Genomic DNA, 14186 nt, shown 5'->3' with positions numbered 1-14186 from the left:
TGTTGATGTGCATTTTGGCTGTTTCCACCTTTAGGCTGTTGTGAATAACACTCCTGTCAACACAGGTATACAAATATACATTTGAGTCTCATTGATCTTACTAGCTTCAGCTCTTTACATTCTGCCCCTGTTTTGTGTCATTGGGTAATTATCTGCAAATCAGATGAGCTTGATCTCCAACTTTTACCCAAGTCCCTTGTTTTTGTTGTTGTTGTTGTTGTTTAAGGAGGCTCCACACCCAGTGTGGAACCCAGTGTGGGGCTTGAACTCATGACCCTGAGATTAAGACCGGAGCTGAAATCAAGAGTTGGATGCTTAACTGACTGAGCCATCCAGGCACCCCTTTCCAAGTCCCTTCTTAATAACAGTGTTGTATTTCCTATTGATCTGAAGATACCATTTATAAAATGGCCAATTCCCCCATTCTGTCTTTTTAAAATTGTAACTTGGTCTTCACAGCTGGGCTCTGGAAGCAGCTGCTTTCACAAATTCAGCCTGAGTCTGAGCTTTTATAGTTCTTTTGGTTCAAGTCTAACTTGGGTGTGGGGGGAAATGAGTCCGATTAGGCTGGATCAAAGTGCAAGGTTTGAGGGGGGTTTGTTACTTGTCTTTCTGAAGGCCGCTTAAAACTACACAGAAACTAATAACAGGTATCAAAAGCAGGAACTTAGTCTTGGGGTGACCTGATGCGAATTGAATTTGTTTGTTCCACAAACATTTATTGAGCTCCTACTTGTAAAAAGCACAAAGTGCTTTTGGGAATCAGAAGATGAATAAAACACACTCCCTGCTTCCAAGGTGTTTAGAATGCAAAATATTGGAAGAACTTTCTATTACAACCCAGAGATCTGTAAGCAAGGCTTCATCCCATAACTGTAAAACACACCTCCTTAAGATGAAGAGGATTATAAAATACATCAAAAAGCAAAATGTGCTCTGAAATTATGTTTTGATATAGATGGATTTTAAGCAAGGATTTGGAGACAGACTGAAAAATGAAACATAAAAGCTTCAGAAGTGTTTGGGTTTTACTTTGGCTAATATGAGAGCACCAGGAAAACAAGAAGTACTCTTGCTCTTGACAATGTAAAATTCTTATTATTTTTAGGGATTAGTAACTATGCATTTATGAAATTCTTTGTCAGAGCAATTTAGTTAATAGGTATGTAAATGACTAGTTATTTTATTGTGTAGGTGGATCGCTCCATGTACACTTTCTGAGGAAGAATGTAAGTGTTAAAAACTATTCACGTTGCAAATGCAAAGAAGAAAAGTTAAAGTTAGAATGCTGTACCTTTATTGTATTAGGCATTAGGAATGAGACAGATCCATCTTGTCAATCTGTTCGGTTCACTCAGTAGAATTTCTCAGTCACATCCAGCTCTCTAACTGCCTATTTCAGATACAAGAAAACGTGAGTGAATTGGTTGCAAGGTAGTTTCTTGTTACTGGTCTTCAAGCCTGGACCCAAGATCATTATAAACCTGGTTGGGGGGCTGGTGGAGGCACTGAAAGCAAATGCCAGGGCAGCTGAGGTACATTTCCATGTGAGATTTGCAGTCCAAGGCATCTAGTGAGAATGGCCCCCCAAAACCACTGGGGGCGGGGGGGAGGGGGAGGGAGGGGTTGCCGTTTTAAAGTTCATTGCATTTTCAGCATTAAAGTAAAGTGATTCAGAGGAATTTGGAAAGTCCAGAGCCCTTCTGGCTTTAGCCACCTCTGGTGGTCAGCATGGAAGCTTCTTTAATTTTTAGGTTAAACCAGGCTTCATCTGGAGGAAGAAGTCACAGTGGGAGAGAATAAATGGTCCTTGCCTTTCAGGTGGTCTCTGGCTCTTTGCTCAATTGGAATTCGTCCTGCCTAGTGAATGAGCCTTGTCTTCAGTTGCGTTTCAATCACTACATTCCCCTTCTTTGAAGTTTCCTTAGATTCTTAGTTGTCATACAAATCAAATTAAAATTCTTATTGATAGACAGTCCCCAGGCTTCCTACCAATTTGCCCTTCTACCTTCTTTAACTAGTCTTGGCTCCCACTAACATCAGTCCACATTCTCCACAGGAAGCCCAAAGACAAAACTCACTCATCTGTGTTTTTTCCTGTGGCCTGTAGCTCATGGGATTCCTGTTTCTGCCTCTCTGACTCATGAGTAAGCTGAGTTCTTCTTACTTGCCCCTAATCACGTGGCTCTACACGATTGCTGTCATAGGCACGTGTTCCTGTATGTGGCAAGCTCCCCCTGGCCTGTGGCCACAGGTGATCAGACCAGGGCTGTGTCCACTTGCTCAACCGCTCGGCTCTGCAAGGGAGCAGGGGGCTGGCGCTGCACACTGGGAGTGCTTCTTTCTTAAAATGTTTTATGTGTTTGCTTTTGCTTTTGTCTTCCTTTTCCTTCAGGTGCAGAGTGAAGACAGTGTCCTCCTGTATGTTATTGCCTGGACAATGACAGAAATTATCCGTTACTCCTTTTATACTTTCAGTCTATTAAACCATCTGCCTTACCTCATCAAATGGGCCAGGTAAAGTACATGGGATGAAGAATAACTTTGAAATGACCCATCACTGTATTTGTGTATTTGTCCTTTATTGCTAAATATTGCCCTCCAAGCTCCTAAAAATAAAGTTGTATGATGTCAACTATATATATATATATATTTTTTTTTTTTTTAATTGTATGAGACAAGAGTTGGGATTGGTGATAGGAAACTGGTCTGTGAATTTCATCAGGATAAGGGATGCTACTTCACTTTGATTAATAGAAACACTGTTTTAAGTTTGATATCCTTGTTATTTTTATTGGATCGAATATTTTCATTTAAATTATTCAATAGAGATTTGATGTAACATTCCTTTTTTGTTCATAGCAAATTTTATTGATGAGCTCCTGCCATTATGTTTTTTGGACCAAGTCCAATTCTCCTAATCTCAGTTTTGCCAACAAGCTCTGACTCTTAATTTTTAATTAATAACCAATGTTACATGCACTTTTATCTTGTTAGCAATTTTATTTGGCTTTGATAATTTTTACCAGTAATATTTGTTATTAATTGGGAAAAAGGCTGACAGTTCATCTCTTTGTCTGAGCTAATTCATGAAATAGTTGTGAGCAGTTTTCTGAGTTGGAGTGGACTATAGGGATAGTGACAAAGCAAAAGGATCAGAATTATCCTTGGGCCCCAAATGTCTCATTTCCTAGAAGGAAAATGGTGGTTCCTAGACAACTTAGGAGTTTGATGATTTAGTTAGAGACATAAACCAATTGCTTCCAACATTTCAAGCGTGTAAACTCCTTTTTTTTTTTTTTTTTCCTTTTCCCAGTGCATAATTTTATTAGGAAAAGGGAAGAATGGGAAGAGATGGCAGTTAGTAACTCACCAACCTGGGCAGGCATTGTGGGAGCTGTCTGCTCTGTTACAGGGAGAGTTTGCTGGCCAATCCCTGATCTTAACAGTGGAGAATGATTCTTTTGTCCATGGTTGTCCACAGCCTATGGAAGACCCTTCCTCTCTAGCATAGTTGAAGTTGGCAGCAGGGAACACAGCAAACATGGCTTCTGCTTTTTGTCACTGATTTCTCAGCACAACTTCTGTGCCTAGAAATTTGCTCACTGTCAGCCACAAACAGCCAGAGCCCCTTTAAAATTTGAGCTGATGGTTTCTTCAGCAATACTTACACCCCAGAATGACAGTTAGCTCCATAGGATGAACTCTTCTCTGCATTCTTTTTAAAACATAGAGAACTCCTTTTTGAAGTGAAAAAAAAATGGTTTGGATTCTCCTATGTGATAGTTATTATAAGGGTTTTTATTATTGAAAAATTACATAATGACTAAAACCTATTGTGAATTTTTTAAGGTTTTTAAAATTGGCATGTATTTCCTTTTTCACAATGGTATGTATAGACATTTGACTAGTGGTAGCTGTAGAAGCACACTCACTGTGCTATCCTTCTCAGTCCACAGACCAGATGTGGTGTGCTTTGAGGGGTTCATGGACACGTGCTCCAACACCTCCCCCACCAACTCCCTGCAAACCCCCCCCACTCCCACCCCTGCCACAGGGCAGGACCCTTCTATAAACCATGACTTGGTGCCCCTCCTTTACCAATGATTGGCATCCTCTTTATTATCTTAGGGAGTTATATTGGATGTTGTTTATTTAGTTGGACCAAATTGAGGCTGACCAAAGACATTTATTTTATTTTAGAATTCAGAGACATACCTGCTATTGGCCCTTTTCAAAAACTGGCTTGTAAAACCTGAATTTAAACCATGGGTAAACAGGGGCATCTGGCTGGCTCAGTCGGTAGAGCATAGGTCATGAGTTCAAGCCCCATGTTGGACATGGAACGTGCTTTAAAAAGAAAGAAAGAAACAAACAGTGGTTAAACAGGAAAATGTAGAAACAGTAGCTTCCTGAAAGACCAGTACTGATCAGAGAAGTGTGAATGCATCTTTCTACTAATGCTGGCTTCGATCCTCAGTCATGAATATTTTGTTTTGTTTAGGTACACACTTTTCATTGTGCTGTACCCAATGGGAGTGTCGGGAGAACTGCTTACAATATATGCCGCTTTGCCCTTTGTCCGACAGGCTGGCCTGTACTCCATCAGTCTGCCCAACAAATACAATTTTTCCTTTGACTATTATGCATTCCTCATTCTGATAATGATCTCCTACATTCCAAGTAAGTAAACAGTTATGCATACATTTATTTATGTTTTTAAAATTGGCTCTACAGTAATTAGAGCCAAATGTCTTTGAATGTTTTTATACCATAACCAAGTGTATATAAATCTAATTTATTAGGAACGCTTTGGTTTTTATTGAATGCCATCAGAGGGGATTTTCTCTAGTAGTAATTGAATAAAGATGAACCCTTCTCAGTACAGCTGCCAAAATGCAGCCCTTCTGCATGTGTGGGTTTGAAACACTGAACACCAGGAAAGGTGAACTACCTATTGGGGGAATGTACTGAGTGCCAAACAAAAAAGGCCTTGACTTTTTCTGTCTCTGGAGAACTACTTCTTAGGGTATTTGGAAAACATTGTAAAGAGATTTTTGCATTTTCATTATATCAAAATAGACACTTCATTTTTAAGGAATCAGCAGCTAATTAGAAAGAAATAATAAAAACAGGTTTTTTTTTCTTCTATATTTCTTATTTTCTTGTTTGGAAGTAAGCACTAAAATCATCTGACCAGGACATAATGTTTTCTTCAGAACAGTTTCCAGTTATTTTAATAGTACTGCTAAAAGTTTAAATATGGATAATCAAAAGTGCCTATCAGTGTACTCGGTACCAAGGAGAAATGGCCGTGTCTGAGGCTTCTGTGAAGTGAGTCCTATTTGCTGAGGAAGAGCTGTTTAGTCCTTTTCTCGAATTCAGATATTCACTTAAAATCCTAGGACTGATTTTCATGTAAACAAAAGGATTTTGTTTTACCCAAGGACGTAGGAAGTTAGGGTTTCTTCTCATTTAGCTATTTCTGTAGCCATTGCAACTGTGATTCTTATTTTAGTCTATAAGATGCTATATTCTTCCATAAACCTCAGGTTAAATTCAGACAGGACGGTTGGATTTTTCTTCAGCCCACAGCATGAGCTGAATGAATCATCCTAATAATCGTAAGCGACATGTTTGTGTCCCTCTGTGGAAAATTGCATTTCATGCATTGTGAGAAAAAAACTACATCCAGATTTCATGTGAGCATTTATCTTGGAGAAATTCTTGGACAGCAGTTCTGCTTAATGATTCATTTTCCACTCTTTATTAATTATCAAGTTCTCCTCTTTGGTGTTGGAACCATGGTGGCCAAAGTCCTTTTCTCTTCAAATTGAAAAAGGTAGTTGATTTTCACAGAAAACATAAATAGGGAAGAGTCTAAAAATTTAATAAAGATTAGCTTCCAGTTGTTCATCTTTTTAGTTTTGTTCCCTTAGAGTTTCACTTTCTAGTCTCTGGAGCAACAGTTCCTACTTGGAGTTTTGCCAAACCCAGAGTGACACATATTATCCCAGTGGGCACCACAGGATTTATTAAAAGTCAGCATAAGGGGGTGCCTGGGTGGCTCAGTCCGTTAAGTGTCTTGACTTCACCTCAGGTCATGAGCCCGGGTTCCTGGGATCGAATCCCACGGTGGGCTTCACACTCAGCAGGAAGCCTGTTTCTCGCTCTCCCCCTGCCCCCTCAAATAAAATCTTTCATAAAGTAAAATAAAATCAGCATAAGATTTGAATGAATAAGAGATGCCAGATTGAATAACTGGAAAAGGAGCAGGGAGGGTGTGATGAAATCAAACAAGAGCAGGATGCTGCCACATTGACAGAAATCTGGTGCCCCTACCTCGGAGTTGCTCTAAGATCTTGGTGTGCCAAAGGAGGGTCCTGGAGCAGCTCTCCAGGACAGCCTCAGTCTTTCTGTACCTCCTAGGTTTTTTGTTCTCTGGTGGCTCGCCAGCGCCCAGGCTGTTGTTGCCTCTTTCTTCCTGACCCCTTGATCTAGTTAAGGTGCCTGGTCAAGCACAGCAGCCCTCCCTAGTGACAGGATTCCTGAAGGAAAATAAATCCCATTCTGTGGGATTTTCCTTCTGGGCATTCAGATGGAGAAAGGAAAGAAAACTCAGAGTAGGCGGGGCTCTCAACCAAAGTTGGCTTTCTTTACCTTGGTTCCTTCCCGTTCTTTGGTTCCCAGACTCCTTTTGGTAAGAACTTGGCTTAAAGTCTATATTATTTCTTTCTTAAGGTAGTTTAACTCCTGTAGTCCAGGAAAAAGGGTTGATTTCAAGTAAAGATGAACAGATTTTCTCCCAGTCCCTGACCCCGCACCCAGGCTCAGGATGACCGCTGGGACCGTATCTTCTGCTACAAATCGTGTCTGCTGGCACTCGTTATGCCTTTGGCCTGAGCCAGTTGCCCTGCCTGTTTTTAGTTGCTTTGGTTGTTCATGTTGAGACCAATTTGTACAGTTCATTACAGCCAGCAGCACATTTCCAGCTTTCCAAAACTTTGTATTTGTAAGAAGAAAATGCAGAGTTAAGAGGGGTTGCTTTTGACATCCAGTTTTCTTTATCAAATTTGGTTTTCTTTTTACAACTTAAGTTTCTTTTAGTCTTCTTTAATGCGAAGTTGGTGATATACATGTATTATACGAAGTAACACCCTTTCTTTACAGTCCTGACCAGTTGTTGCACTGTTGCACATGTGGCCCAGACTGTGGCCCATGAGCCATGGCCCTGGGAGTTTTCTCATATCGGGGTGCTTTGGGATCCCTGCAAGGCGGTCCTTTCCCACTTTGCTGCAGCTGCAGTGTGAACAATACCAATAGGACTCTGTAGACGTCTAAGTCCTATCTACATTTCCTGCCCCCCCCCAAACTGGTAAAGGTTGGCTTTTATCACCCAATAGGAGTAGGAATTTTAAAAATAAATAAATAAAAGCTGAGAAATGAGAAACAGTGGTGGAGGGTGAGGACACTGGGAAGCTGGGCGCTGTCCAGGTTGTCAGTAACCATAACCACACCTCAGATTTTTAGAGACACCAAGAAAAAACTTGTCCCAGGCAGAGCATTTCCATTTGCTCTCAGCCTCCAAGTTTTCCTCTCCCTAGAGGAAACCCTTTCCCCTCCGCAACACTTGCATGCATGGTGACCATCTCTATTCCATGTATCCTGGACTAGGAAAGCAGAAGGTAGAATTCAGAATAGCCTGTTGTCAGGTTGAGATTTTCTTGGGGTTTTTCTTCATTATCGTCTATGGTTAAAAAGAATAGCCATGCATTTGGAATTGTTTCAGCCATTACAGTTGGGTCCAGTCTAAATATGTGGATAATTTGGGGCGCCTGGGTGGCTCAGTCGTTAAACAACTGCCTTCAGCTCAGGTCATGATCCCAGGGTTCTAGGATTGAGCCCTGTGTCGGGACTTCCTGCTCTGTAGGAAGCCTACTTCTCCCTCTCCCACTCCCGCTGCTTGTGTTTCCTCCCTCGCTGTCTCTGTCAAATAAATAAATAAAATCTTTAAAAAAAAAAAAAAAGTGGGTAATTCAGATGGAGATAGTGTCACCCAAGTTCTGGTCACCAAGAAGTCATTAGTAGAACTGTAGAGAGAGAACCTCTGGCCCAACTGCCCCCATTCTCCTGGCCTCCCACACAGACATTCCTTTGCTTGGGCACTGAGAAACCTCTGAAACTGTAAAGAATTGAAAGGGCCAGGACGCCTGGGTGGCTCAGTGGGTTAAGCCTCTGCCTTCGGCCCAGGTCATGATCTCAGGGTCCTGGAATCGAGCCCTGCATCAGGCTCTCTGCTCAGCAGGGAGCCTGCTTCCCCTCCTCTCACTCTGTCTGCCTCTCTGCCTACTTGTGATCTCTCTCTGTCAAATAAATAAAAATAAAATCTTAAAAAAAAAAAAAAAGAATTGAAAGGGCCATATCTGCCCTCCATTTCTGACCTCTGACTAGCCAGCAGGCCCATGCCTATGGGGATGAGGATACTCCACCATCTTGCTTTAACTGCCAAAAGGTCTGGTGAACGTTTTCTAGGTCATCCTTCCTCAGACCCTCTGAACTAGCAGGCAAGCTTTAGCCACCCCTGCACCCGGTGGAAAAGTCCTTAGTGTATTTTGCCACAAATTTTCCCTTTTGTAAAGTATATCTACAGAAATATGACTGGCCCCATATTTTTAAATGATTGCAATTAGCATTCCTTATGGTTTAATTATATCTTTACTTCCAGTTTTTAGATTATAGAGCTTGTCAAATTTTCTGGCTTTTGTACCAGAATAGTTCTCTCCCCTGTTGAATTATATGCACAAGTTGGGTCTTTTCTCTGAATAACTTCCTGCCTACAGATAGCGAGTGGAGTGGATGGCAGCCCTGTTCAGCGTCGGAGCCTCCCCTGCAGTTTATCAGATCTGTGTGTGCACACCTACTGATGTCTTGGAGGACTTGGGGAGGATCATTGGAAATTTGGCCAACTTGGAACCCATTGAAAAAGGAAGAAACTGTTGGGGCACCTGGGGGGCTCAGTCAGTTAGGCATCCGACTCCTGATTTTGGCTCAGTTCTTGATCTCAGGGTCATGGGTTTGGGTTTTAAAAAAAATAAAAGGAAGAAACTGTCAGGGGAATAGTAGAAATTACCTCCCCAGAAATACAGGTTACTTTCTACAAAATGGAGATTGAAGCTGTGGAGAAGAGAAAGCAGGATAGTACACATTTAAGACCATCTCACTGGGTTTTTTTCCATGGGTGTTGAACCGCCAGTTCACAGTAACCTTGTGAAGGCCAGGTAGCTTCAGATGGCATTTCCCAGCAGGAATCCTGTAGGCATTTGGGGTAGGACAGTTCTTAGTTGTGGGAGACTGTTACCCCCCGCAGATTTTGGCATTCCTGCTTCCTGTGCTAAATGCCAGTAACCTCCCTCCTCCAAATCTCCCCTCCCCACAGCTTCCAGATCCTCCTAGGGAGGTGGTACCACCTTGTTTCTTTGGGAACCAGTACTTTTTAAAGTAACTTATGAAATGACCAAGAACAGGGGCATCCGGATGGCTCAGTCAGTTAAGCGTTTGACTCTTGGTTTTCGGCTCAGGTCCTGAGCTCGGGGTCAAGAAATGGAGTAGCACTCAGGACCTGTGCTGAGAGTAGAGCCTGCTTCAGTTTCTTTCTCCTTCTCCGTTCCCCTTCTCCCCACTTGCTTGTGCCCACCCTTGCTCTTTCTCTCTCTAAGATAAATAAAATCTTTAAGGATGGAAAAAAAGAAATGACCAAGAACAGGATCTCTGGTGCCTAAGATATTAGCTTACTTTTCATAAGGACTTTCTCCATCCAAACTTGGCTTCTTCGTGTTCAGTTAAAATGTCAGGGCCCTCTAACCCCTCCTCAGTCTTCCCACTCAAAGAACAACCTTTCTCGGGAAGCGCTTTCCGGAGAATCCCCTCAGGTGACAGAAGGGACTGGGGTTCTTAGGAGTGTCAAGAACCCAGAGCCTGGTCCTGATTGTCAGGAATTTGCTGGGAAACCTCAGGCAAATTACCTTCCCTCTCTGGGGCTTGAGTTCCTCCTCTGTAAACAGGAATAGTAAGTCTGTCACTAGAATTCACCTACTGGTAAAATCAGAATAAATGTGAAGATACTGTGAGGGAGGGTGGAGTGCCATTTGATGACTCTGTGGCATCTCAGTGGATAATGAGAGTGATGGTACTGTGTGTCAGTCCAGTCAGGACCACTCTTCCCCTTCAGCTAAAGCAGGGAAAGGTAAGTTCCTGTGAATTTTTCCTCCCCTTACCCAAGCCCACCGAATTCCCTTCTTTGGTTGCTGGATGAGAAAGTAGAGTCAAAGAGGACCCCAAGTCCATGTGCTTTAAACAGAGCACACAGTTTCAAGTGACCTGTCTCCTTAACCAGTTCTTTCTTTTCTTTCAGTTTTTCCCCAGTTATACTTCCACATGATACACCAGAGAAGAAAGGTCCTTTCTCATACTGAAGAACACAAGAAATTTGACTAACTCCTGCTTCCTGCGCACCCCCAAAAAACAAACTTTTCAATGACAAAAAATGCTGCAGACTTTTTGAGTTCCCAATACATTTCATAGAAAATAAGTAAGAACTATTTTTAAAAATATAAAAAAAATAAAAACCAAAATCCAGTGTCACACAGGCCTGGGATTTTATTTAAAACAACAGCGACAGCAACAACAACCACAACTCTTACGTAAAACATCCTGACTGGTCCATTCCAGCATGCTCTTTGAACCAGATGTTCCCAGTATTTCTGAAGGCGCTGGAAGGGGATCTGGCCGTTTTAGAGCTGCCTGTTTCCTCCCTGTATGTGATTAGTAAAGATCTGTAACACTAACTACCTGGGAGTTAGAGTCAGAGTAAGGAAGTTGTACCCACCAAATGCCCACCTCACAGTAGAGTTCTGTTTCGGTCTGCAGTGTGTTTCGCATTCCCTTTCCAAAGTGCTTGACTGCATGCTGGAAACCGTATTTTTGAAGCGGCAAACTTTGTTCTCTGGAATGTTATGAAGTTCTGGCTGGGACCTATCCCCTCCTACCTAGTGAATGAATTATACCACGTATATGTCTGTGAAGCTTTGGGGTAGTACCTGTAACCGGAAAACAACTAGAACACTTTTGTTTGTTTTCAGTTGAGTCATTACTGCCTGCCACTGAGGAAAATGCTTGAATTTATTAAGTATGCGTACTTCGTAGAGAACCTATCTTATCTAGGGCTCAGTCTCGATCATATTTTAACCCAGTGACAGTTCTCAGAAAGGGAAGGCTCACTCGCTGGTAAATGACAAGTACCTTTCACTGTGTCCTTCTCAGAATGCCTCTGAGTAATGTATTTACCCATAGCTCTTCTCCCTTAGGGACCCAAAGCCAGGCAAGTCACATAAGGGGTAGAGAGTCTGTAATTAAAAGCACATGGAAGGTGTTACTTTAGAAATACAGACCTGAAGAACATTTAGGAATAGGTTTCTATACCCTTATTACTTTATTTTTAGATTTCATTCAACTCTTCTGTTAGAATACTTTGCCTAATTATGGTCCTGTGTAATTCCCACCAAGCTGTAAGTCCAGAGCGGTGAAGTGTTCCAGTCGGGCAGACATGAGCTAAAAGCAGTATCATCTCCATGTGTTGGAGCTAAGAAATACTTGAGTCATGTGGACCTTGTCTAATTACTGTCATGTTTTCTTACCATTTAATTGCTCAACTGTGCATTTAAGGCTCTTCAAGAGAGAGCTGATGAAAATGTAAAGCCCAAGTTCAGATGTGCATTAAATTTTAAACACAGAATGTTCTTTGTGGATTCTTTTCTCCCTTTTTTATAAGCCGTTGATCTTTAAATTTTTAAAAACCTAGCTTACTAGCTTACTGAGTAGTTATTTAAAATATAATTGCTAATATCTGAAGAGTGTCATAAGGGAAAACTAATTTTTTCAATGTTATTTTCATAGAAGCCTGATCATTAAAAGGAAGATGAGAAGAAAGTATGGAGCCTAAAATTTAATGCAGGCAGATGTGTAATAAAATCATTTTTGAATTGAACATTAAAATTCTGCTTCTTTAAGTCAGCACTCTTAACTTGGGCATGGGGAGATTAGGATCTGTTCTTGTACTGCATCAACTAAATATAGAGGAAAGATTATTTTTCATGTTTTTTTCTTTTTCTGTTTCCAGAATGTATTTCTACTGTAAAATAGAAACAATTTGAGTTATATTAGTCTTACTGCTTAGTTTGGGTAAGATTTTTCTCAGTCATTTCTGGAATAGTTATAGAATATGCGATGACAAATGTAGGTTTTCCAGGATCGCTGGATTGGGGGTTGTATTTGGGCCTCTGTGTTATAAATTGTCACTATTTATGAAGAACAGTGTCCCAGACAGTGGTGTTGCATCAAATTGAACTTGGGCAGCGAGAACACAGCAAGCAACTCCCTCCTCATGAAGGGTCTCCACCCCATTGTGTATTTTTGTCCGGCGACATTTAAAATGCTCACAGCAGATAAGTAAGGCATGCACACGGCCGTGTCCTTCATCCACCTCTCTCGGTAACTGGCCGCTTTATCCCAGCCGTGAATTAATTTCTCCTTTGACATGGCGGTGTTCTTTTACGAACGGAGAACATCTAACCCTACCAACTGTCACATCTTATAAAGTGTGAATGAGGAAGGCGGTGTCTGGTGGGTGTTTTTGTCAGACTTGCTGTTTTCATTTCAAGACACGGTCAAAGACATCCTCGGCCCCGCCACCCACCTTGGTGGGTGTTTCAGATCCCCCCACTTCGTGGACTGCCTTCCGGCAGAGAATTCTTTGAGTTACACAGTCGTGCTTTGTAGACACAAGCTGCCAATCTGCATCTTGCTGCGTTCTGTTTGCTCAGGTTGGGATCACTCATTTAACACGTACTCCCCATTATCAGAGGCACCGTGGAGAGTTAGTCATGGAGTAAAGCACTGTCCTTCCAGATAAAGTCCATTCCTTTGGAGCGAACTTCCCACAGGAAGGGTTTAGAAGAGATAGAGATAAAGAGGCCTATGAAGATGGTGCCCTTGTTTCTACTGGTTTGTTTGGATTATTCGTTTATAACAAATGATTGGCACTGATGTGGTACAACCTACAAATTATTTTCAGTTCTGAGTTTCTAGATAAAACATTATAAAACATCAAAACCAGTACATACTGCTCCTTTGAAATTTGGGTAAGAAATTATATGACCATATATATATAGTCCATTTTTGTATTTTTTCTATGTTGTGAAAACCAAAATTGTAATTTTATAAGTCTTTGATTCACTAAAATTATATAATTTAAATGTATTTTTTGTATATTTAGAAATAAGGAGTTCAAAGACTATACCTAACTTTCTATGCATGCATTTGGAAGCTGTTTTTACCTGATAATGTTAATGTAGTAATAAGTTGTATTCATAAAATACTGATGTGTTGCATTTCAAAATAAACTGTGTGCTCTGCCTGGATTTGAAATGCTAACCAGTAAGCAGGTCTAGTGATTTTTCACATGAAGTTGGCCTGAATGTGGTATTGGAATATGGGAGAGTTTCAGTTTTGTCGTGGATTCCAGTTCTTTCTTTGATAGGTTAAAATTTATCTCTGCTATTTATAATGTACTTACACAGGAGAAATAGAATATATTAAGAGGTTTCCAAAAAGTCATTCTTCCTGCCAGTCTTCAAGCTTACCCCTCTCAGCCTGGCCACAGAGGGGACAAGTGGGATTACTCATGGAAGGCACGAGAAAGTCTAAGAAAATCAGTAAACGATTGAGGTCCTTCTCAACAATGTTTTGGGTTGTTGTTTTGTTTTTTACAATTTCTTTTAATCTAACTTTTCTAATATAAGTTAAGAAGGAAAATACTGTTGCTTGGCAATGTTCATCTCATATTGAAACAAGAGGTAGTCAAATACCTCCTAAAAATACCTCCAAATACAAAGCAATTCTAGGAACCGCTTTACTCACTCTCAAGTTCACAGTAGGCAGTGGTGGGAGGGAGACGGACAGGATACACCCCGCCCAGCCACTTCCGTCTTAAGAGTTCTAGACCCCAGATCTCTTCACCTCAAAATGAAAGCGCCAATGGATCCGTGGTGTGGGCATTGTCTAGCGGGTGATCCCTGAGTGATCTTTCTCGTGTGTGGCCAGCGGTTAACACGTTTACTGTCAGGTTGGCT

The 14186-nt window shown here is 41.3% G+C and overlaps 1 protein-coding gene across 2 annotated transcripts in view; it reads left to right on the top strand.

Annotated features, from left to right (window-relative positions):
- LOC111155146 (3-hydroxyacyl-CoA dehydratase 2) overlaps window positions 1-13475 on the top strand; it is a 128221-nt gene extending 114746 nt beyond the window's left edge. For both annotated transcript variants that reach the window (XM_022515221.1, XM_022515220.1), the window contains 3 exons: window positions 2396-2517; window positions 4505-4683; window positions 10412-13475. In XM_022515221.1, coding sequence (XP_022370929.1) covers window positions 2396-2517; window positions 4505-4683; window positions 10412-10494 — 384 coding nt within the window. In that variant the 3' untranslated portion in view covers window positions 10495-13475. The remainder of the gene's footprint in view (window positions 1-2395; window positions 2518-4504; window positions 4684-10411) is intronic.
- The last annotated feature ends 711 nt before the right edge of the window (window positions 13476-14186 follow it).

The sequence above is a fragment of the Enhydra lutris genome, unplaced genomic scaffold (assembly GCF_002288905.1).
Source record: "Enhydra lutris kenyoni isolate GAN:26980312 unplaced genomic scaffold, ASM228890v2 scaffoldscaffold39, whole genome shotgun sequence".
Classification (NCBI taxonomy): domain Eukaryota; kingdom Metazoa; phylum Chordata; class Mammalia; order Carnivora; family Mustelidae; genus Enhydra; species Enhydra lutris.
The sequence above is the reverse complement of the archived record's forward strand: the minus strand, read 5'-3'. Positions and strand labels throughout refer to the sequence as shown.